The sequence below is a fragment of the Lissotriton vulgaris genome, chromosome 8 (genome assembly GCF_964263255.1).
Source record: "Lissotriton vulgaris chromosome 8, aLisVul1.2, whole genome shotgun sequence".
NCBI classification, from domain to species: Eukaryota; Metazoa; Chordata; class Amphibia; order Caudata; family Salamandridae; genus Lissotriton; species Lissotriton vulgaris.
Genome location: NC_141696.1, coordinates 46,163,267 through 46,188,144, shown reverse-complemented (window position 1 = coordinate 46,188,144; position 24,878 = coordinate 46,163,267). Strand labels below are relative to the sequence as shown.

The window sequence follows — 24,878 nt, the reverse complement described above, 5'->3', positions numbered from 1 at the left end:
TGGATTATGTGTCAAATGCAGCAATTCCACAACTATGCGAAAATAGCCGCAGCTGCACAATAACATAATTCCAGTGGCCCTGTATATCACCTCATACTGCCCTCTTCTTGACGTAGAATCATTTTGTTCTTCACATATTACTCATTCTCTCGACAGCCTTTTTTGCTGGAAACCCAATGCTGACCATCTCTTTTCTTTTACAGGACCGCTGGCTCCCAACCCAAAAGTGAATACACAAAGAATGATGAACTTCCATTGTGAGTAAACGTTTGTCTAATGCAGGTTTCTTCAGTGAGTAGCTTGTAAGCTTTTGGGAGCTCTCCAACTACCTGTAGGCAGCTCTCCTATGGGCAGACTAACCTACTTTATTAGAGGCTTTAGTTTGGTTGAATTAACATATATGTATCAACTTTAAAAACTGTATTGAAGATGAAATGTGAACTCTTAAGCTTATGTTTGGAGAAAAATGCTTGAATTTCCAAAATGTATTTAAAGCTCATATTTGAGTGTTATATCATGTTGTGCTGGGGAGGTTTCTTCTCTTATCATAACCTTGGTGCCGGAGGCTTGGCAATGAGGGCTGGTATGTATTACTCTTGTATAGATAAAGCCTTTTTTGCCTTACCATTGGCTACCCTTCCTGATAAACTGAGTGTACTGAAGTGATCTCTGCTGACTCTTGCATAAGGTGGCTACTAATGTAATCTTGTCTGATGTGGTCACTTTGCAACACTAATATTAGTAGCTCAGTAGGATTTTCATTGAACGTTAAGTAGCTTTTATTACAGAAAAGGTTGAAGTCTTCTGGTCTAAAGTGAATATTCAAGCATTTCTCAGTAGACTACAGATTTCTGGGGCTCATACTGTCTGCCTGATCTAACAATCTGATAGAGACATCTAGCCACAGATTCCTTACCTTTGAACTTCCAGGCGTCAGACTGGAACTGGAAGATTTTGCTAGCAGTACCCCTGAGAATCTATAGGTGGCTCGGTCAACTCCACGTGATGTTGTAGGTGTCGGGTTTGTCCTCGTTGCGGTGTCTGCGCCGTCAATAAAGGCGCCACCCTGGCACACTGTTGTCAGGACTTTTCTGTCTGCGCCAGGCAGTGCAGATCCATCGAAGAGAGCTACCCACTATCATTTTTTGACATACTTTTTTGTTGACTTTTTATTGAATGCTTTGGGTGTGTAGGCCATGTCCAGTAAGAAGACCTCATCATGCCATGTCAGTCATGGACCTCAATTTGGTGTGTCTCTGGTGCCTAGAGGGTAACCACGACACAAATTTGTTCTCTGATTGCCAGGCATTTGCGCCGAAGGCTTGGAGGGAGCAGTCTCTATAGCTAATACCGGACCGGCATCTGGCGCCTCAGAGGTCACCTCGTTAATCTTGCTTCCATTCCTAGTCCCGGTCTCGGTTGAGAGGAAGGTCTGAGCACTGCTCTGGGGGTTGAAGTCTTCTTCCTCTAAGTAAGAACAACCATAAAAAGCACAAGAACTCAAAGCAAGCTTCAACTTCGCCTGTGTAGAGCCTCGACGTTCAAGGCCTCACTACGCAGAGCTGGTGCCTGGTTTGGCTCTGTGTTTCCCTCCCATTTTCATATTTTTATGACGCCATGTGCTCCATATTTGGGCGGCCTGAACTTGCCGGTGCATCTTCGGCTCACAGGCTCAGCTGAAGGAGATTCCGTGGGTTGTGTGCCTCCGGCTTCTGCCCCAGTGCCACAGGCTTCTCTTGGATCCGTGCACAGAGTCAGACGAGCACCAGTCATTAGCACCAGCCATACCTGTGCAACCTTCCCTGGTGCCATGTCGAACGTCGAGTCCCTCTGTGTTGCCGGTGCCCACCAGAGGTGCCTCCCCCATTGTAATTCAACACGGAGCCGGTCGGGCGTCCACTGATGCTGAGGCTGGCACCAAAGGAGCCGTATGGCTCCATGCCATTCATCCTGCCCTATTCTGAAGGGTAAGGCATGGATGATGAGGATTGGGAGGCGCAGCAGGCTCCCGTAGAAATACCACAACCCAAACAAGACCTGGGTGATGCCAGTGGCCTGGACGATTCTCCAGATTCTGCCATGCTGTTTCCTTTACCCTAGTTATGGAAGAGGGAGCCTCATTTGTATTGGTGATGCGTAGGACTGTGGAGGTCTTGTACCTGGTGTCTCCTCATCAGAACCCTAGCTGCCTTTCAACGAGACCTTGACAGTTGTTCTACTGGGCACCTGCGCCAATCCCAGCATAGAGGCTTCTGTGAATAGAACCATTGCCTCCACTTCCCATGGGGCGTTCCCTTCCACACCTCGGACTAGGCATCCAAAAGGCTGGACAGCTTCAGTAGGAAGATCTTTTCATCGACCAGCATAACATTGGTTCAGGATGATGCTTAGCACATTGGTTACCAGTGATTACTGGTTGTACGTTTATGATTTGCCTTACTTTTACTAAGTTCACTTTGTGATGGTTCTGACAGTGGTCCATTTAGCCCTGTCAGGTGTATATAATCCCTTTTAGATATGGCCTAGTGCCAGGTGGCACAATGTATATTATGTGATTACTATTCTAATGTGTTATGAGAATATAAAGGCTATTTTTGATTTAACCTTGTGTGGAGTTCCTTTTGTGATGTGCCTGGGATGTTGGTGCTGTGTGCGTGCGCAAATGCTTTACACATGACCTCCTGGATAAACCTGACTGCTCGTGCCAAGCTACCAAGCGTGTAACTCCCTTGCCCTGACTAGAGTGGTGGTCTCTGCCTGGCTTTGGCGAAAGCCTTAGCCAACCAGAGATCCCATTTCAAACATCTTCCTTGGACCCGGGAGACTGGATGGTAGCGTTGGATTTGCAGGACGCTTTTTTTCACATTCCTGTTCTGTCAGCCTATTGTCACTGTATGCGGTTTACGGTGGGTCACAGGCACTTTGAGTTTACCATGCTTTCTATCGGCCTCACCAGTTTCCCTCGGGTGTTCACCAAGGTGATAGAGGTGGTTGCCGTCCATCTGCAGAGATCAGGGGTGCAGGAGAATGGCTTAGTATATGGTGCACACTTATTTAAGTGAAGCACCCTGCACTAATTCAGACAACACTTATGGTAACTTTAGTTGTCTTAGACAACCTTAGAAAGCTCTCTAAGAGGTAGCTGTGGATAACAGCCTTCAGGCTTGATCCATAAGGAGTGTTAAGCAGCTTTTTTACCAGCATTACTCATGTAGTGTAGGTTAAACGAAAAAGAACCATACAGTGTAGTTATCAAATTTGTAATATTTACTATATATACTCACTAACTGTTGGAAAGTGGGTTATTGGTAGGGGCAAATGTAGGTCTGCCACTGGCAATAAGCTCTCGATTGACCGGACCAAAGTCAAAGTTTCAGGCTGGGCACGATGGATCCCCGTGCGGCTACAGCTCGCGGCAGGTCCCGGTCTCAGTTTCTACCGTCACACTTAGAAACTTTTCTGGAGCTTTTCTCCTCGAGGCCCCTTGAAGCTCCCAGCCAGTGTTGATTAGTGATGGTTCCACGGCATGACTTGTGACGAGGTCCTGGTCAACTTCCCTGGAACGGACTTAGAAAATATTTCAAGACTGCTTCAGTGGGACAACAAAAGGAATCCAGGCCGACACGCGATGGAAGGCAGGCTGCTTGGCTCTCACGGGTGCTCCCGGTCACCTTTTCTACAAGCGAACTTAGAAACTTTTATGGAGCTTTTTCTCTCGATGCTCCTCATGTAGCCAGACCCAGTGAGGATTCGCCGGCTTCAGATTTTCCCTAGTCCAGGTCAATCTCTGGAAGTTAGAGCGACAGAGCTTTTAGCAGGACGAACCTGGTTGGCTTGGCCGGCTCGCACCTGTAGGTAGGCGGCCTGGCTGGCCAGGTTGAGTCGGTCCCTCTATGGAGCTTTTTTTCAAAGTTGGTCCAAAGTTCTCCAAACGTCCTGAACTTCTTCCTGAAGTTCCTCAAGGAGTCCCAATGTGTCTGAAACCCTCACCAAGGGTCTAGAAGCTCCAAGATGGTCCTTGAAATTCGTGGACTTTAGTTCCCACAACCCACAAGTACAAAACACTTACAAATCCACTGATGGTTCACCAAGGTGTAGATTTAGTTGGTGATGTTCCAGATGAGCTTTATAACCTGTAGATTTCAGGGAGTCCACTCTTTAGTTCTTTTCCAGGAAGATAATCCACAGGGCTGTAGTTTCAGAGGGTGCAGTCTTCAGAGGTCAGGCCTTAGAAATCTTTGCACAGCAAAACTTCTCAACAGGGCACTCTTGCTTCAGTAAGTTTCAAGCAGCAGATCTGAAAGAGACACGTTAGTGATAGATTCCTTACCTTAAAATATCCCCAGGCGTCAGACTGGATCCGGAAACTTTTGCGTAGCAGTACCCTTGCGCGTCGGTAGGCGTCGTCTGCGGCTCCACGTCCGTTGTCGGCGTCGTGGGCGCCGTGATGACGTCGTCGGAGTACTTAGACGCCGCCTCCGCGTGCTAACGTCAGTTCTTCTTTTTTCCGCGCCAGCCAGCGCAGATCTGTAAAAAGCAGTAACCCAGTCAATTGTTGACTAACTTTTTTGAGATAATTTTTGATCCTTCTTGAAGTCTTGCGACTCCGATCGGTGCCGTAGGGATGCCTGGTTTCAAGCATTGTGAAGATTGCGACCACACCATGTCGGTCACAGATCCTCACCACCATTGCCTGACTTGTCTAGGCGTCGACCACAACGACAAGGCCTTCTCCGACTGCCGGGCCCTCTCTTCGAAAGCCAGGCGGGAACGGTCCCGCAGGCGACTCGAACTCCGGCAGTCGGCCCCGCGCCGTGTGAGGTCCCGGTCCCACAGGAGGTCGAGGGACAGGTCACGGGGACTGAGCCACCACAGCTCTGGGAGTCGGCACCTCTCCTCCGGGTCGAGGTCGTCGTCAGGTAAGAAGCACAAGAAGTCGAAGAGGTGTCATCGCTCTTCTGACTCCCCCGACGCTTGCGCGACGCGGCCGGGGGTTCGGGTGACACCGCCCACGCGGCTCCTTTGGAGTCGCAGGCATCACGTCCCACCCCACACCCTCCGGTCCCTGGGCGAGACGTGACGCCGGAGGAGATTGAGCGCTTCTTCATGGCCATGAGGTCCCTTTCTCCTCCGACGGGCTCCGCGGCGCCTTCGGGCCCAGCGGACCCGTCTGGGGCCCCTAGCGGGTCGGGGGCTTCAGCCCCGACGCCGTCGGGTGCTTCGGCCCCGATGCCGCCGGCGCCTTCGGGCCCGGTGCCGCAGGGCCCCTTCGGGCCCAGCGCTGCAAGGTCAAGCAGCTGGACCTTCCTCGGGCTCTGGATCGTCACAGGTGGACCTTACGACCCCCCCGGTGTCGGTCCCTCAGTTGTCGCCTCCAGCGCCGTCCTCGGGCGGTGCCGCCCCGACTCCTCCTTAGCTCCGGTTCCGCCGTCGGAGCGGCACCACTGGGCGCCGCATCCGACGCCATTTGGAGATTACCACTTCTACGAACCAGCCCCATTGATTAACAATCCTGAGTATCAGGAGATGGGTGATGAGGAGGATTGGGAGGGGTCTGAAGACCCTCTGACCAGGGAGTGTCAGTCTCAGGAGGACTGGGCAGGGGACCTTGGGGAGGCCAGTGGTCTGGACACCTCCCCAGACACTGGCTTTGTCTCGCCTCCTACCATGGCTACGGAGGAGGGGGCAACCTATAGTGTGGTGTTGACCAGGGCTGCCAAGGCCTTGGGCTTTGAGCTCCCCATCGCGGCCGTGAGGACTAACCTCCTCACTGAGGTCCTTAAACCGCAGTCAAGCTCGACCGAGCCTCTGCTGCCCTTTAATGAGGCCTTGACCGACGTTCTTTTGGGCACCTGGTCCAGGCCCGCTACGGGTTCGCCCGTAGATAGGAACGTGGCCAGACGCCACCGCCCGGCCCCAGGCGACCCATGTTTTCTGTCTACCCACCCCACCCGAGATCCTGGTCATCCAGGCCTCCAATTCCCAGACCGCATTCCCGTCGGCTCCGCCGGACAGGGAATCCAAGAGGTATGAGAATTATGGAAAGAAAATATTCTCCTCCCTTAGTTTGGGACTGCGGTCTTTCAACACCGCATGCCTCTTGCGCCGCTACACCCACTCTCTGTGGGAGACAGTGGCGGAGGTGCTGCCAGAGTGCCCGTTGGACGTACGGGCCAAACTCGGCCAAGCCCTTGTGGAGGGCCGAGACGCAGCCAAATATTCTATCCGGTGTGGGCTGGATACCACTGACTCGCTAGACAGAGCGATGGCAACGACGGTGGCGGTGAGACGCCACGCCTGGCTGAGGTCCGTCAACTTTTCGGCAGATGTCCAGAACACTCTGATGGACATGCCGTTCGATGGCCGTCGCCTCTCTTGGCGACAAGGCAGACCATATGCTTGAGCGCTTTAAGGACTCCAGGGCTACGGCCAAGTCCTTGGGCCTCTCGGCCCCATGCCAGCAAATGGGTGCCTTTCGCTCCTTTCGTGGCCAAGGAAGGGGTGCTCCCACTCGTGCTGCCAGCCACACGCCGCAGACTAACATCCAGCGCAGTGGCGGCTGTGGAAATTGCCATGGAGGCGGTCGGGGACAACGCCGAGGCCAGTCCACACCGTCCCCCACAGCATCCGCCTCTAAACCCTCCTACTCCGTGCTTCTTGGCCCATGTGATGCCAGTGGGGGGCAGGGTTCGCCATCACCACTCTCACTGGCGCACTGTCACTTCGGACAGGTGGGTGCTGCATAACAAACATAGCATAGCATAACAAAACGTAGCATAGCAAAACAAAACATAGCATAGCATAACAAACCAAGCCATATCATAGCATAACAAAACATAGCATAGGATAGCAAAAGAAAACATAGCATAGCAAAACACAACAAAACATAGCATAACAAAACATAGCATAGCATAACAAAACATAGCATAGCAAAACAAAACATAGCATAGCATAACAAAACAAACCATATCATAGCATAGCAAAACATAGCATAGCAAAACAAAACACAGCAAAACATAGCATAACAAAACAAAGAATAGGATAACTAAACAAAACATAGCATAGCAAAACACAACAAAACATAGCATAACAAATCATAGCATAGCATAACAAAACATAGCATAGCAAAACAAAACATAGCAAAGCATAACAAAACAAACCATATCATAGCATAACAAAACATAGCATAACAAAACACAACAAAACATAGCATAACAAAACAAAGAATAGGATAACAAAACAAAGCATAGGATAGCAAAACAAAACATAGCATAGCAAAACATAGCATAGCATAACAAAACATAGTATAGCATAACAAAACATAGCATAACAAAACACAACAAAACATAGCAGAGCATTACTAAACAAAGCATAGCATCACAAAACATAGCATAGCATAACAAAACAAAGCAAAGCAAAACACAGCAAAGCATAACAAAACATAGCATAGCATAACAAAACACAACAAAACATAGCATAACAAAACTTAGCATAGCATACCAAAACATAGCATAACATAACAATGCATATCATAGCATAACAAAACATAGCACAACAAAACAAAACCTAGCATAACAAAGCATAGCTTAACAAAACACAACAAAACATAGCATAGTGTAACAAAGCATAGCATAGCAAAACACAACAAAACAGAGTGTAGCATAGCATAACAAAACACAACAAAACATAGCACAACAAAACATAGCATAGCAGAACAAAACAAAGCGTAGCATGGCATATCATAACAAAACACAACAGAGCATAGCATAACAAAACAAGTCATAGCATAACATAAAACATAGCATAGCATAACAAAACATAACAATCCATAGCATCGCATAACAAAACATAGCATAGCATAACAAAACATAGTATAACAAAGCATAGCATAACAAAACAAGACATAGCATAACATAAAACATAGCATAGCATAACAAAACACAACAAACCATAGCATAGCATAACAGGCATAGCATAGCATAACAAAACATAGTATAACAAAGCATAGCATAAAAAACACAACAAAACATAGCATAACAACACATAGCATAGTATAACAAAACATAATATAGCAAAATAAAACATAGCATAGCATAACAAAACAAACCATATCATAGCATAACAAAACATAGCATAGCATAACAAAACACAACAAAACATAGCATAACAAAACAAAGAATAGGATAACAAAACAAAGCATAGGATAGCAAAACAATACATAGCATAGCAAAACATAGCATAGCATAACAAAACATAGTATAGCATAACAAAACATAGCATAACAAAACACAACAAAACATAGCATAGCATTAAAAACAAAGCATAGCATCACAAAACATAGCATAGCATAACGAAACGAAGCAAAGCAACACAGCAAAGCAAAACAAAATTTAGCATAGCATAACAAAACACAACAAAACATAGCATAACAAAACTTAGCATAGCATACCAAAACATAGCATAACATAACAGAGCATATCATAACATAACAAAACCTAGCATAACAAAACAAAACCTAGCATAAAAAAGCATAGCTTAACAAAACACAACAAAACATAGCATAGTGTAACAAAGCATAGCATAGCAATACACAACAAAACAGAGTGTAGCATAGCATAACCAAACACAACAAAACATAGCATAGCATAGCATTACAAAACAAAACAAAACCTAGCATAACAAAACATAGCATAGCATAACAAAACAAAGCGTACCATGGCATATCATAACAAAACACAGCAAAGCATAGCATAACAAAACAAGACATAGCATAACATAAAACATAGCAGAGCATAACAAAACACAACAAAACATAGCATAGCATAACAAAAAATAGTATAACAAAGCATAGCATAAAAAACACAACAAAACATAGCATAAGAAAATATAGCATAGCATAACAAAACATAGCATAGCAAAACACAACAAACCATAGTATAGCATAACAAAACACAAAAGGCATAGCATAGCATAGCATAACAAAACACAAAAAACATAGCATAGCATACCAAAACACAACAAAGCATAGCATAACAACACAACAAAACATAGCATAGCATAACAAAACACAACAAAGCATAACATGACAAAACACAACAAAACAAAGCATAGCATAACAAAACACAACAAAACATAGAACAGCATAATAAAACATAGCATAGCATAACAAAGCATAGCAAAAAAAAACATAGCATAGCATAACAAAACACAAGAAAACACAGCATAACAAAACAGCATAACATAACAAAACAAAGCATAGCATAACAAAACACAACACAACATTGCATAACACAACATAGCATAACAAAACATAGCAAAACACAACAAAACATAGCATAGCATAACAAAACACAATAAAGCATAGCATAACGAAACACAACATAGCATAGCAAAGCATAGCATAACATACCAAAACAAAACATATCGTAGCATATTAAAACATGGCATAGCATAACAAAACACAACAAACATAGCATAACAAAACATAGCATAACAAAGCATAGCATAGCAAAACATAGTATACCAAAAACCTAGCATAGCAAAACATAGCATAGCAAAACAAAACAAAGCATAGCAAAACACAACAAAACATAGCATCACAAAACATAGCATAACAAAACATAGCAAAATACAACAAAACATATCATAGCCTTAACAAAATACAACAAAACATAGGATAACAAAACAAAACATAGCATAGCATAACAAAAGAAAACATATCATAGCATAACAAAACATAGCATAGCATAAAAAACACAGCAAAACATAGCATAGAATAACAAAACAAAGCATAGTATAGCATAACAAAGTATAGCATAACAGAGCTTAGCATAAAAAAACATAGCATAACAAAACATAACATAGCAAAACAAAGCATATAATAATAACACATAACAAAACATAGCATAGCATAACAAAACATAGCATAGCATAACAAAACATAGCATAACAAAACACAACACAACAGCATAGCATAACAAAACATAGAACAGCATAACAAAGCATGCCATAACAAAACATAGCATAGCATAACAAAACACAACAAAACAAAGCATAGCATAACAAAACATAGCATAGCATAACAAAACATAGCATAGCATAACAAAACAAAGCATAGGATAGCAAAACAAAACGGCATAACAAAACAAAACATAGCATAGCAAAACACAACAAAGCACAGCATAGCATAACAAAACACAACAAAACATAGCATAGCATAACAAAGCATAGCATAGCATAACAAAGCATAGCATAACAAAACATAGCATAGCATAGCAAAACAAAACATAGCATAGCATAACAAAACACAACAAAACATAGCGTTGCATAGCATAACATAGCATAGCACAGCATAACATAAGAAAACATAGCATTAATTTGATAAACTCATAGTAGCGGGCCTGCTAGCTTTAACTGGTAGTGACTGTAAGCAACTCCGTCAACCCAGAAGCAGTCACTCGGTCATCTTTGCTCTTGTATTGCAGTGGCTTTGTTTATTAAACTGTGCCCATATTTATACTTTTAGCACTGTACTTGTTCAAATTTCAAGGCTCACAAAACTTTGATGAATTGAAATTCACAACTGAGGCGGTTAGGTTCGCGCTATATAAAACCCCAAGGATAAATAAAAAACATTGCCATTTACAATGTGAATAGCTCCAACAAATACAAGACCTATTGCAAAGTACAAAACATTGCCATTTACAATGCCAATAGCTCCAGCTCCAACAAATGCAAGACCTATTGCATTTCCAATGCTTGTTTTTTGGAAGTTCTCCACCAGGGCACTGATGAAGGGGAGCTGCTTCTTCATTTCGAAGCTTCGCTCCACAATTCTCTTCTGGGGGCCTGGGGGCATCCTGCCACAGGTAATCCGGTGCCTTAGCTGCTCCTACACCGCCACCATCCCACTCCGCACAATCCAGTCTGCCTTTCTTTCCGCCCTTCTACCCAGGGCCCTCTCCTGCAGAATGCTTTTCCTTTCCTGCCTTCAGTGTTGTTTCCTCCGTCACTGGAGGCCCGGTGGTTGGATTCATGGGGACGCAATATCTTTACTTCCTCTAGTGCTGCTTTGCGGGCGCTCAACACACTTTGTGTGTTGGCCAGGGCTACCTCCAGCCTGTGGGATTCTGTGGAGTCCCTTCTGTCTTGTGTCTCCCACAAAGATGTCCGTGCTGATCTGTGGCACCATGTGTTGGATGGCCGGGAGTTGGCCACGTTTATTCTCCGTTCGGCCTTGGATGTTGCTGATGCTCTCAGCCGCGCTATGGAAAGATCGGTGGCTCTCCGCCGCCATGCTTGTTTGCGGGATGCTGTTTTTCCAGAGAATATTAGGGAACGTCTGGTTGACTTGACTTTTGATGGGGTTCTTTTGTTTAACACCCACGCGGACTCCTCCCATTAAACGGCTCCTTGCTTGGCTCTGTCCTCCTCCCCTTGTGTAAGCTTTGGCTTGTAGGTCTTTAGGTGCACCTTTTTCTTTGGGCCTAGTGTTTCGGTTGGCCCGTCTGTGTGTTCTGTGTGGTTTGAAGTTCTTTCAGGGTCCTTAGGTTGGGCACTCTGTACTGTTGGGTGCTGCTACAGCCCTTTGACTATTGTGGTGTGGTTTTTGGCTGATTAATAAGCCGTCTGTAGTTCTACCAGCAGGTCCTTTATGTGCTTGTCCTCTGCTGCAGAGTTTTTTCCCTAAAAGAGGTGTTCCCATGTTGTGTTTGGGACCTGTCATACCCTTAGTGGGGTACTTGTAGCTATTGTGTAGCTCTGTCTTGAACTGGGTGGGTGTGGACACCTTTTCGGGTGCCTCGCCTTTCCTGGCATCACTGTACACCGCTGGTGTGGTCTCTTTTGTCCTTTGTCTTAGCGCAGTTTGCACTGCTCCAGGTTCTGTCCTCTCAGTATCTGCTAAATTGCCAGTCCGGCTTTGGATTGCCGTCTACGGCATTGTGCCGTGGCGTTTCCACCTTTTTGTCCGGCTTTTCAGCCTGGTCCTCTGCTTTGTGTTCCAGGACGGCTAGGCTACTCCTGTGTTCTGGTTGACAGCCTTAGATTTGTCCTATATATTTTTCCTCGTTCTCTTCTGGCTGGTCCCACTTCTTCTTGTGGGTTGGGTTGTTTCTCTGGAACGGTCCTTCTCTGGGATTCCCTGGCCACTGCCTTCGCCTTGCCATGGTGTTTGCCTGCTGCCGGCTGCACATGCCTGGGTGCTATGGTCTGCCTCTGTGGGCCTGGGTGTGTGCCCTTGTGCTCCTGCCCCTCATTCTGCTGGAGCTTTGAGCGACTGTTTCTTTCTTATCAGGACTACAGTTCTTGGCTGTGGGGCCGTTTTGGCCTTGCCCGCTGCTTCGGGGCTGATGCCTGTTCGGCTGTCCCCTTCGCTTGGTATGTGTGTGTCTTCCTGCGGTGGGCTCTGCCTCCGGTTCCTCCTCTTCTCCTTGGAGTTTAGGATGGTTTTTTCTTCCTTGGTACTCCTCTGGCGCAGTCTATCCCTCCGGGGTTTTCTGGCCTTCCATGTGCCTTGTTCTTACTTCATTCTGCTTGGTTGGGGCTGGTCAGCCCTTCTTGTCTCCATGACACATCCCCTGTTGGGGCCCTGTGTTTCTTTCAAGCTGGGAAGGTTCTCTCGCAGGCCCTCCTCCCTCTGGGTATGGCTAGGGTATCTGTTCTACATTAAGGACTCTGCAGCTAGTAGTCTCTATCAGATGTACAAGTTACTTACCTTCAGTAACGATGTATCTGGTAGAGACGATTCTAGCTGCAGATTCCTTCACGACCCGCCCTTCCTCCCCGTTCTGTGAGGACCTTTAGCTTGGTTTTCCGCACCCGCCTCCCTATGGGTGGCTTGTCTTCTCTGAGTGTCTGCTTCACTTCCCCCTAGTCAGGATGCTTCATTCTGTTTAATTGTTCCACCCCTTCCTTGCTGGTGCAAGGTCGGTTGGTTCATGTGTACTTCTGCAGCCCTACACCCTGGTTTATTCCATTGTGGGGGCATACTTTTACTCTTCTTCCCTTTACATTGCTACAGGTTTCTGATTCCTCTGCAGTCCTTCGAGTTGGGGGTCTATTGGCTGTACCTCAGCCTTTGGTTCCTTCCAGGGGATACGACCCTCCTTGATGGTGTTGTCTTGGGGTAATTTGCTGTTACTTATTTGTTCGGGATTTGTTGACCTTCACTGTTGTGGATTGTGATTGGTATACAACTGTTACAACGAAGTTTTTACAACGCACTACCATTACAACGCAGGCATTACCACGCATACCATTACAACGCATTGCGCTGGGGGGCGCTCTAGGATAGGGAATAAGTTTAATTTTCTATCCAACACCTTCCCTAGTGTCCACGGGGACTGGAGTTGGAATAGAAAATTATACTTACCACTATCCAGCACCTGTAAGCGCTATGCGTTGTAACGGTATTCGTTGTAAATACCGCGTTGTAATGGTATGCGTGGTAAAAGTATGCGGTGTAACGTCATACATCCATTGTGATTGCAGACTGTCTATCATCCGCTATGATATATGTTTATCCTACCTCCAGGGAGGATGTCGCCTTAGCTTTGCAAGGTTGCTCCTCAGATTGATGCTCTGCTCTTTCACTGCTATGGCTTCTGTGCCTTAGTACCTTACACTTTTTCAACTGGTGCTGTTCTTCACCTTTCGTTCTTCCCTTTTTTGTTATATCTCCTTTTTCGCGCACTGTTCCCATGCTCTCCATAGTTTTGTTTGTGATGGCTCCGCGTCGTGGCGCGGAAAAGATCTCCGAAGAAAATTGACGTCAGCGGGGTGGGGCTTATGTGACCTCTCTGATGTCACGCCCGTAGACGACGTCAGGGCGGAGTCACGTGGTACCGCCATTGGCGCACAGAGATGCTGTGGCAAAGAAAGTTGTCCGGGTCCAGTCCCACGCCTGGGGGTAATTCTACGTTAATGAATCTGCGGCTAGAATCGTCTCTACCAGATACACTGTTACCGAAAGTAAGTAACTTGTACTTTACGACCCCTCCCCCTGGCCTCCCATTCCTATGGAACAGCATACTACCCTGCCAGCAGAGCTGATTAACCCCAGGGGCTCTTTATCACCTCTTCAAGGAAGCCTGGCTAATCCATTTAACTCTGACCAATCAGGGCAGACCACTGGAAGGCTGAATTTGAACCTACAAATAAGAAAGCCTTATAACTTCTTGTACGTACACTTTAGGAGAACTTCAACAGTATGATATTGTTGGATTTATTAATACCATTCTGGGAAGTCTTTGAATGACATTTTTATCCCTCTCCTATCAATAGGTATTAATCGATAACTTTCTACCATGTTACCCTATGTAACAGGGGATTTGCAATGGGAAAAATGACTTGGGCCATTTTTCCAGCACCAGGACTTACAAAAACATACTTGCCTTATATCTACAGGAACCCCACCCCATGTGCAACTAGGGGAGACTTAAGGGGTTCTGGATCTGTAGAAATATTGCAGATTCTCCCTTTACAGTGCTCCCAGCATCAAAGTCGAATTTGAACAGCACTTTACCACAATGTGGGGAGTGAAAGGTGAAATTTTACTTTACCCAGGCATATAAAAACTCATTTTATAAGGGTGTACCTTATAAATACCTGATCCCCCACCCCTGGGATACCTAGGGGAGGCCCTAGGGGTCCCTAATATGCCAAACATTGGAGGTTATCCATTATTAAGTGCCCCAAATACCAAAGTCGAGTTTGGGCACAATTTACTTTTACCAGTCCTGGTATCCAAGGCTGTTGTTAAACGGACCTCAGGCTTTAGCAGTGCACAAATTCAAGTGCAGAAAAAGGCTTCTGGCTTCTAAACTGCCATGCCCCAGGGTACTGGGGTTTCAATCCCCCTGCCCTATTATATACTAGGGGCCTATAGGGGAGGTCATGCCTATCACAGGGGTACTGTGACAGAGTGGTACTGTTTGTCACCTCTTCTCATCCTCAAAATGGTATGACCTCAGCATCTCTATGACAGGTTTAGAACTCTGGCTGTTTGTGTGTGACAGTTATGGTCATTGTCGGTGAAGGTGCCAATAAAGAAGTTTCTTAACTAAAGCTGTCTCTGGTACCTTTATTGAAGCAGCCAATTTTAGCAACGTTTGGATAGGATCTGGAGTCTGCAGGCACCTTAACGAGGTGACCAGATTCTCGTTGTTTTCCGGTCACATCGGCTGTTTGAGACGAACTGGAACACTGAGCTGACGTTCTCTGCTCTTCATACGGACCGTTGCTGCATGGTTCCTGTTGTTGCTACTTCAAGCCTGTCCTTCGGTTTCATTTTCTTGGGGCAGATTTGGGCATCAGTCTCTGCGGTTGTGGCATCTGAAGGCTCCATGATGGTTACGTGGAGTGACAGGTGAGGAGCGGTCCCGCCTTGCTGTTCACCGGCCCCGTTCCATGACAGCTGGGCTATTGCTGGTAGACGTCTGTATAACAGTATTGCTGTCTGTGGCAGTGTTAGACTTTGCTTTTCACACATGCTGGAGGTGCTTTTGTCAAGCTGTGTCAGTCCATGACTGAATTTAAACACTTAAGACTTGCTCCTGCTGGGTTATTGGTACGCAGGATATCGTCTCAGAAAGAGTTCAAGTTCAAGTTTGAGCATTTGTATAGCCCACTACTCACCCAGAGGGTCTCAAGGCGCTAGGGGAAGGGGTATATTATTTGTCGAATAGCCAGGTTTTCAGTTCTTTTCTGAGGGAGATGTGGTTCTGAGTAAGGCGGAGGTGGGTGGGGAGAGAATTCCAGGTCTTGGCAGCCAGGAAGGAGAAGGATCTGCCACCCATGGTGAATTTCCGGATGCGCGGGACTGCGGCGAGGGCTTGTATGGACGATCTTAATTGGCGGGTGGGTTTGTAGAAGGACAGTCGAGTGTTGAAGCATTCAGGTCCTCGATTGTAGAGGGCCTTGTGAGCGTGGGTGAGAAGGCGGAAAGTAATTCTTTTGTTGACGGGAAGCCAGTGGAGGTCTCTTAGATGACCGGTGATGTGATCGTGGCGCGGGATGTCTAATATGGGTCTCGCTGACGGGTTTTGGATGCGCTGGAGTTTTTTCTGTAGTTTTGTTGTTATTCCGGCGTAAAGTGTGTTACCACAGTCCAGCCGACTCGTGACCAGTGCATGGGTAACAGTTTTTCTTGTCTCGAGGGGGATCCAGCGGAAGATCTTTTTGAGAATGCGAAGTACGTTGAAGCAGGAGGACGAGACGGCGTTGACTTGTCTGGACATCGAGAGAGAGGAGTCTAGGATGAAGCGAGGTTACGTGCATGATCTGTGGGTGTGGGTGCTGTGCCCAGAGCGGAAGGCCACCAAGAGTCGTCCCAGGCTGAGGGGGAAGATCCTAGGATGAGCACCTCCGTTTTGTCTGAGTTGAGTTTTAGTCGGCTTTGTTTCATCCATTCGGCAACTTCTTTCATGCCTTCGTGAAGATTGGTTTTGGCGGTGTTGGGGTCTTTGGTGAGGGATAGGATTAGCTGGGTGTCGTCGGCGTAAGAGATGATGTTGCGGTTGTGTTGACGCGCGATGGAGGCGAGAGGACTCATGTAGACGTTGAAGAGGGTGGGACTGAGTGAGGATCCTTGAGGTACGCCGCAGATGACTTTGGTGGCTTCTGAGTAGAATGGGGGAAGTCGGACTCTTTGAGTTCTCCCGGCGAGGAATGAGATGATCCAGTCCAAGGCTTTTCCTTGTATGCCGATGTTGCTGAGGCGTTGTATAAGGGTGCTGTGGCAGACTGTGTCGAAAGCGGCGGAGAGGTCGAGTAGAATGAGGGCCACTGTTTCTCCGTTGTCAAGTAGTGTTCGGATGTCGTCGGTCGCTGCAATGAGGGCGGTTTCGGTGCTGTGTTTGGCTCGAAATCCAGACTGAGAGGGATCGAGGGAGTTGTTAGATTCAAGGAAGGTGGCGAGCTGGCTGTTGACGGCTTTCTCAATGACTTTGGCGGGGAAATGGAGGAGGGAAATGGGTCGGTAGTTTTTCAGTTCTGAGGGGTCTGCTGTGGGTTTCTTCAGGAGGGCGCTGAGTTCGGCGTGTTTCCAGCTTTCTGGAAAGGTAGCAGAGTTGAACGAGCAGTTGATGACCTTGTGGAGTTGGGGTGCGATGATGGAGTCAGCTTTGTTGAAGATGTGGTGGAGGCAGGGGTCAGAAGGCGAGCCAGAGTGGATTGAGTTCATGAGGCAAATGGTGTCTTCAGTGGAGATTGGGTTCCAGGCGCTGAGGTTGTTAGTTGGAGGAGTAGGATCTGAAGGGGGTGGGGCGGGTTGATCGCTGGGAGAAATCTCGAAGCTGTTGTGGATGTCGGCAATTTTGTTGTAGAAGAAGGAGGATAGTGCATCGTAGAGGTCTTGGGAGGGAGTGATGTCATTGGATGCTGCGGTGGGGTTGGTGAATTCTTTGACGATATAGGAGAGTTCCTTGCTGTTGTGAGTGTTGTTGTCGAGACGATCCTTGAAAGCGGATTTCTTGGTGGATCGGATCATTTGGTGATGTTTGTGGGTGGCTGTCTTGAGGGAGGCCATGTTGTCTGAGTTTGGGTTTTTTCTCCAATTCTTCTCTATGGTGCGGCATAGCTTCTTGGATTCTTTAAGTTCATCATTGAACCAGGGAGCCTTTTTGCTGGTTGAATCCATCTGGTTCTTTTTCAGGGGTGCTAGTTCGTCTGTGCTGTGGTTAATCCATTGCCTGAAGTTGGTGGCCGCTTGGTCTGGGTTCATTGAGAGGGTGGGAGGGTTTTGTTTGAGTGATGTGAGGAGTTGGTCGGTGGTGATTTTGTTCCAGTTTCTTCGATGAATAGGTTGTGGGCGGTTGTGAGTCAGGGTGGTTTTGTAGCTGAAGTAAACACAGCTGTGATCCGTCCAATGGAGAGCTGTGGTGCGATCGAAGGAGATGTGCTTGCTGGAGGTGAAGATAGGGTCGAGTGTGTGTCCGTCTGAGTGAGTGGGGGTGTCAACAAGTTGTTTGAGTCCGAGATTGGCCAAGTTGTCCAGAAGGGTGGTGGTGTTGCTGTCGTGTTTGTTTTCAAGGTGGTAGTTGAGGTCTCCTAGAAGAATGTAGTTCTCGGAGGCGAGGGCGTGTGGGCTGACGAAGTCCGTGATGTCATCGCTGAATTGAGTGCGGGTGCCTGGAGGCCTGTGAATGAGGGTGCCTCTAAGTGTGGTCCTGGGGTCGGTGTGGATCTGGAAGTGGAGGTGTTCGGCGGTTGCGAGATTGTCGTCGGAGCTGGTTGTGATTTTGATGGTGTTTCTGTGGACGATGGCGAGGCCTCCTCCTGTTTGATTGGTGCGGTCTTTTCGGATAATCTTGTAAGCGTCCGGTATGGCTATGGCGATGTCGGGGGCGGATGATGTGTTCATCCATGTTTCAGTGAGGAAGGCGATGTCAGGTGATGCAGTGTCGATTAGGTCCCAGAGTTCTGTTGCGTGCCTGTGGACCGAGCGGGTGTTGAGCAGGATGCACTTTAGACGGTTGGAGTCGGTGTTGTGTTTGGAGGATGTGGATTTGGTGAGGGTTCTGAGGCAGTTGAACTTGCAGGAGAGGCAGGCGAAAGGACCGTGAGTGCGTCCTGGAGTAGCTTTGCAGCATTGTGGTGAGCGTCCGGGGTTGAGGGCGGCATCATATTTGAATTTCGTGGGCTCGGAGCAGCGGGGACCAGGGGGTCTGGCGCTGGGCGCGGTCCAGGCGCGGACGGGCGTAGACGGGCTTACCTTTGGTGCACCTTCGGCGCGGCCGCAGCGCGTGGACGCTGCGCGTTGGTTCATCTGCTTTAAATGGAGAGTGGTGGGCGGCGGAGCGTGGGAGAGTCAGCTGGGAGGAGGGATCTAGGTGCAGGGAGGGTCTGGGACGGGCCAAGGGGTCAATACGAAATGGCTGAAAGATAAACAAATACTCCGACAACAAGAGCTCAATCTAAGAGGAAGCGATATGGGGCAGATCTTCTAACACGGCTGCACTTGTAGAGCGCTGCTTAAATAAATATTACAAAGCGCTACACACCTCGAGGTGCACCACAATGAAAGCGCTAGCGGAAATAAGTGCGAGGCAAGTAGCGTTATCGAGCGCTGCACAGATAGCTATCAGTTACCAATAGCAGTTGCCCAATTCAACAACAGGTCATGAGCGCTGCACAGGAAGCCTATTAAATATCAGTTGCAGTACTACAAAAGCACACAGGTCACGAGCGCTGCCCTGAAAGACTATTAAATATCAATTGCAGTACTACAAAAAGCGCACAGGTCACGAGCGCTGAACAGAATGATATTCTATAATAGAGTCAGTAGCACAAATAAGCAACACCGTTCTCGAGCGCTGCACGGATTGCTTTTAAGTGAGAGTAGCAGTAAATCATACAATACCACCAGGAGAGGGAGGTGAAGGGAGCGACCGCTTCTGCGTGGAGCAGGACGGTCACAGCTCTCCACGAGGGCAAGAGCAGGCTCTACCTCTGTGGGTGGGAGGGTCAGCTGGGAGGTGGGATCTAGGTGCAGGGTGGGTCTGGGACGGGCCAAGGGGTCAATAAAAAAATGGCTGAAAGATAAACAAATGCTCCGACAACAAGAGCTCAATCTAAGAGGAAGCGCTATGGGGCAGATCTTCTAACACGGCTGCACTTGTAGAGCGCTGCTTAAATAAATATTACAAAGCGCTACACACCTCGAGGTGCACCACAATGAAGGCGCTAGCGGAAATAAGTGTGAGGCAAGTAGCGTTATCGAGCGCTGCACAGATAGCTATCAGTTACCAATAGCAGTTGCCCAATTCAACAACAGGTCACGAGCGCTGCACAGGAAGCCTATTAAATATCAGTAGCAGTACTACAAAAGCACACAGGTCACGAGCGCTGCACAGAAAGCCTATTAAATATCAATTGCAGTACTACAAAAAGCGCACAGGTCACGAGCGCTGCACAGAATGATATTCTATAATAGAGTCAGTAGCACAAATAAGCAACACCGTTCTCGAGCGCTGCACGGATTGCTTTTAAGTGAGAGTAGCAGTAAATCATACAATACCACCAGGAGAGGGAGGTGAAGGGAGCGACCGCTTCTGCGTGGAGCAGGACGGTTGGTTTAACTAATTTCAGTTAGTCATCAGCAGATTCACAACAGCTTCGAGTTTTTCTCTCTGGAGAATTCATTTCAATACTGTTTTGCTTCATTGACAGATTCGTCATTCTTGGTTAAAATATGACTTAGTCTGTCTTTTGTTCGACATCTTTGCCACGTTGTATTCATATAAGGCTGTAAGTGGAGTCATCTCTACCTTGGTATCTAATGAAACCCTGTAAAGGAAAAAAAGAGGAACTATTTTTTTATTTCTTTTTACTCACAAGAAAGTACTTGGTGTTTTGAATTCTTATTCCATTTCTTTATTTCTATTTTTATTACATAATTTTCTTTAAAATTGTATTTTGGAACTTCTTCTTTCTTTCTCATCTTTTAGCTCATTCATGGTAGATTGTATGCATAAGGTTTTTGAATTTCCACCATTAGGGAATAGTATGTTAGCACAATGCAGAATGTAATTTCACCTCAGTTTTTTTTACCCTCTCCAGGCGAACCGCTGATTGAATGGAAAAATTGAAAAAAGTCTTTGCAAAATATGCACGGGTGTGTGGCACTAATATTAGTGCAGAACGTAAAAATGCTTTGTTGCTACACTGTTTGGGAGCAGAAGGATAGGATGTCCTTGAAAATTTACCAAACCTTCCACATGTTGAAGCTCGTGACTTGAATGAGTATGAGATTTCCAATGCCAAATTGGACCGTCATTATTTGCCCTGCGTTAGTACAATTCTTGAAAGAGATCACTTTGGGTTGGGGTCTCAAGGACAGGATGAATCTGTTGAAGAGTATGTAACAGCGTTGAGAAAATTGGCGTCTAAATGTAAATTTGGGGGTGCGTTTGAAGAAAGAATAAGAGATCAATTTCTGTTACGCTGCAACAGTGTAAGATCAGGGAAGAATTATGGATGAAAGACAAACCTCCTTTAGAGGAAGTGATCATTGTTGCGAAACAAGTGGAACACATGTTGAAATGTGTGGTTGAGTTGAGATCTGAGAGAAATTCTATCTCCTCAGAGAAAGAACAGTCTTCTGAGGTTAATGCAGTCAAGACACAGTATGCCCCCGAGATAAAGCAGATTGTTGAGACAAAGGGTGGGAGGAGGTTTGAGCAAACTATCAAAGTGAGTTGTTTCAGGTGTTGGTACAATGGTCACAAAGCTAATGATAGATTTTGTCCTGCTTTATCCCAGGTGTGCAATTTATGAGGCGTAAAAGGTCATTTTTAAGCCTGGGCGTAGTTCGCATAGTAGCGATATGTGTAGTTACATGAAGTGCACTTCGCGCTACGCGAACTTCGTAGTGCACTGTGCAAAATGCTGTTCGCACTGATTGCACAGTGCCAAATGTTTGTCCACACTGTGCAATCAGTGCAAACTGCATCTTGCACAGTGCAAGTGGTCATTTTCTGCCGCTCGAGTAGTTTTCTACTCGAGTGTCAGCTTTCTCAACGCGGACTGGTAGTTTCTCATCGCGAGCGGTCGTGAGCATACGCGACCACTCGTAATGAGAAACCTGACCTTCCCACGTTGAGAATCTCGCCGGGAGGTTTATTTTCCACGCTCAATATCGGCAACTTGATGTTGCTGATAAGGAACGAGGAAAAAGTCTTGCTGGGATGTCATTTTGTCACTCGCGGTCGCCAACTTGACTTTGAGGACCGGCAGCAAGCAAAAAAGGACCGCTACGCCACGCGTGTTGCACTGTGCTACATGCAATTCGCGTAGTGCAAACTACGCGAGCGTAGCGTAGTACTTCACCCAGGGTTAGTCATTTTGGTAAATGTTGCAGGTACAGGTCAGAGAAACAGTTTAAAGATAGAAACAAAGAGGCTTGTCAGGAAATTGTTTTGCAAATTGAGGAGTCCAATAAATTATTCCCGCCTGAGGTGGTATGCATTGATGGTAAAGAAGTTGTTATGAAATTTGACTCTTGTTCACGCATTATCATCATCTCTGAACATACATTTTCGAATATGTTTTGTAGTGACAAGGTGCTCTCTAAAATGGACATTCAACCGGGAGGTTATGGGGGTTCTAAAATTGAATTGCTTGGCTATTTTGGAATGGAGTGATATTTTATAGAGCTCGGTAGCTACCCGTCGGCGTCCTAGCGCTCCTAGCGAGGCATGCATGAATGTGGGTAGTAAAAGCACGTTTGGGACGGTCTATGTCTCTTGTCATGGTGATGATCTCATAGGCTGAAGTCACCAAAAAGATCTGGGAGTCAGTTTACATCCAATTATGTCTCCACAAGTTCAAATTGATGAAATGATTGTGCTAGTAATACATTTGTGCACAAATGTAATAAACTGTTTCAAAGCACGCTGGGAAAGTTGACTGGCTACAAACACCGGATCAAGTTGAAAGCTGATGCAATTCCAGTTGTGTCCAAAGTGAGAAGAATACCTTTACATCTTCTTTCAGCAGTGGAGAGTGAACTCAACAAAACTAACAGAATGTGGGGTCATTGAAGAATTCGAAGCAACTGAATGGTTAACCCACATCGTCCTTGCTCGAAAAGGTAATGGTGACATTCGTCTTTGTGTGGACCTTAGAGCGTTGAACAGAGAGGTAGATGTCGACAAGTTTCCCCAACCCAACAGTGAAAAAATTATTTAAACTTTCTCAGGGGCAAAAGTTTTCAGCACATTAGACTTAATGTCAGCTTATCATCAAGTTTAATTGGCTGAATGCTCACAGGATGTGACTGCTTTCACAACCCCTTTCAGCAATTTTTGCTTCAAAAGAATCCCATTCGGTTTGCTTTCGGCAGCAGCAGTTTTTCAGAGAATCATGTCCAACATTCTGAAAGATCAACCTGATGTCAAGTGTTATCAAGATGACATTATTGTTTTTCGTTCCAATGTTGAGGAACATGACCAGCGTGTTTTCAAAGTATTATCCCAGCTTCAGCTGGCTGGTCTGACACTGAAGGCGGAAAAATGTAAGTTTTGTGTTAGTGAGGTCTCACATTTAGGTTTCAATGTTACTTCAACAGGGATTAGACCAAGGAAAGATCTGGTTGACACAATTCAAGCACTGCAGGAGCCTAGGAACAAAGAGGAACTTTCTTCTTTTCTGGGGATGTTGGAATATTATTCTCACTTTATCAAAGACTTTGCCAGCAAAACATTTAATTTGAGAATCTTGATAAAGAAGAAAACAGATTTTGTGTGGGGACAAGAATGTTGTGAAGAATTTAGAAATGCCAAACGGGAGCTTAACAATGCTCCTTCACTACAATCTTTTGATCCAATGTTTGAAACAAAAATTGCATGTGATGCCAGTGGTAAGGGTTTAGGTACTCTTCTTATTCAGGTGAAAGATGGTAAAGAGCATCTTATTGCATGCAGAGATGCCAAATTAAATTACTCACTCATTGAGAGGGAGTCTCTTGCTATTTATTGGTCAATGTTGAGATTTAAACTTTTTCTTTGGGGTGTCAGGTTTTATGTTCAAACTGATCACAAACGACTGGTTGAAGTTTTCAATAAGAATGGTCTGGATTCAATTTCATCTGGAATTCGGAGGTGGATTATTAGTTTGCACGATTTTTCATTCACCGTTCAATATGTCCCAGGGGCCTGTAATTTTTCTGCTGACTGTTTGTCACGTTTGGTTGACATGTCTACTCCTCCCTCTCCTGTTGTTGATAATTTGTGTGAGGAACATGAAGTGAGTGTCTGTGAGGTGAATAAGGGAACCATAAATGAGGATGAGTGGTTGACTGAGTTACAGAAGGATGACACTTTGTGTAGGATCAGAGATTTTGTAAGCTCAGGTAAACGTAACTCTTCTGTCCTTAAGGAGTGTGAAGGAGATTGGGAGAAGATCATAGATGAACTTGCAGTGGATAATGTTTTTTTATTATGTGGCACAAGGTTGATTCCTCCTGTGACATTGCGAGGTAGGATATTACAATTGGGTCATGAGGGCCACATGGGCATTTTAAAAACCAAGGGTAGACTTTATAGAGATTTCTGGTGGCCAGGTCTGGACCATGATGTAGAACACTTGATCAGGGACTGTACTGAGTGTCTTCTTAGTGACAAATGATTGAGAACTAGACAAACCCCCATGGTGTGTAGAACTCTACCTAAGTATCCCTGGGAAGAAGTTACCATGGACATTATGGGTCCAGTGAGAGGAGAACATGCCACTCTCATGTTACTGTATTCCAGAATGGTAGAGGTGTCGTGTGTACATGATATATCTTCCTATTCTGTTATAAAGTTTTTGGATAACATCTTTAGACATGAAAGTTTTCCATGTTACTTGTTAACTGACAATGGTGTACAGTTTTGTTCTTACGAGATGGTCAATTACTTGAATGAGTGTGGCATTGTACACAAAACGTCTGCGTTATATCATCCAGAGACCAATGGGGCCATTGAGAGAGTGATCAAAACTCTTAAAGAAGGTATTCAATTGGCTAGAGTCAACAATTTGGATTGGAAGCTTGAGTTATCCAAAAGACTTTCTGGGTATCGAATGTCTCCTCACACGACCATTGGAAAGTCTCCATTTGAATTGTTTAAGGGAAGGGCACCCTCTATCAAGGTAAATCCTGGTTGGTTGCACTTGTCTAAAGGATGTATAGACACCACTATTGGTGACTGGAGAAAAAGTGAGGTCATTGCTCAAGAAAAGAGAAAGGTCATGTTTGACGTGGCTAAAAACTTTCAAAATGTGACAGTTTCTTTAGGGGACTTCATAAAGGTTAAGGCTCACAAAGGTTGTGCTGATTGGTCCAAATTCACCAGGAGATTACAGGTTGTTAAGTGTTATAGGAATGCGGTTAAAATACA

At 46.0% G+C, this 24,878-nt stretch overlaps 1 protein-coding gene across 1 annotated transcript in view; it reads left to right on the top strand.

The window, feature by feature from the left end:
- Positions 1 to 24,878, top strand: part of LOC147693352 (transient receptor potential cation channel subfamily M member 2-like) — a 3,804,886-nt gene that overhangs the window by 3,540,138 nt on the left and 239,870 nt on the right. Inside the window, exon 28 of the mRNA XM_086935946.1 lies at positions 204 to 257. Within this exon, the coding sequence (XP_086792072.1) occupies positions 204 to 257 (54 nt within the window). The remainder of the gene's footprint in view (positions 1 to 203; positions 258 to 24,878) is intronic.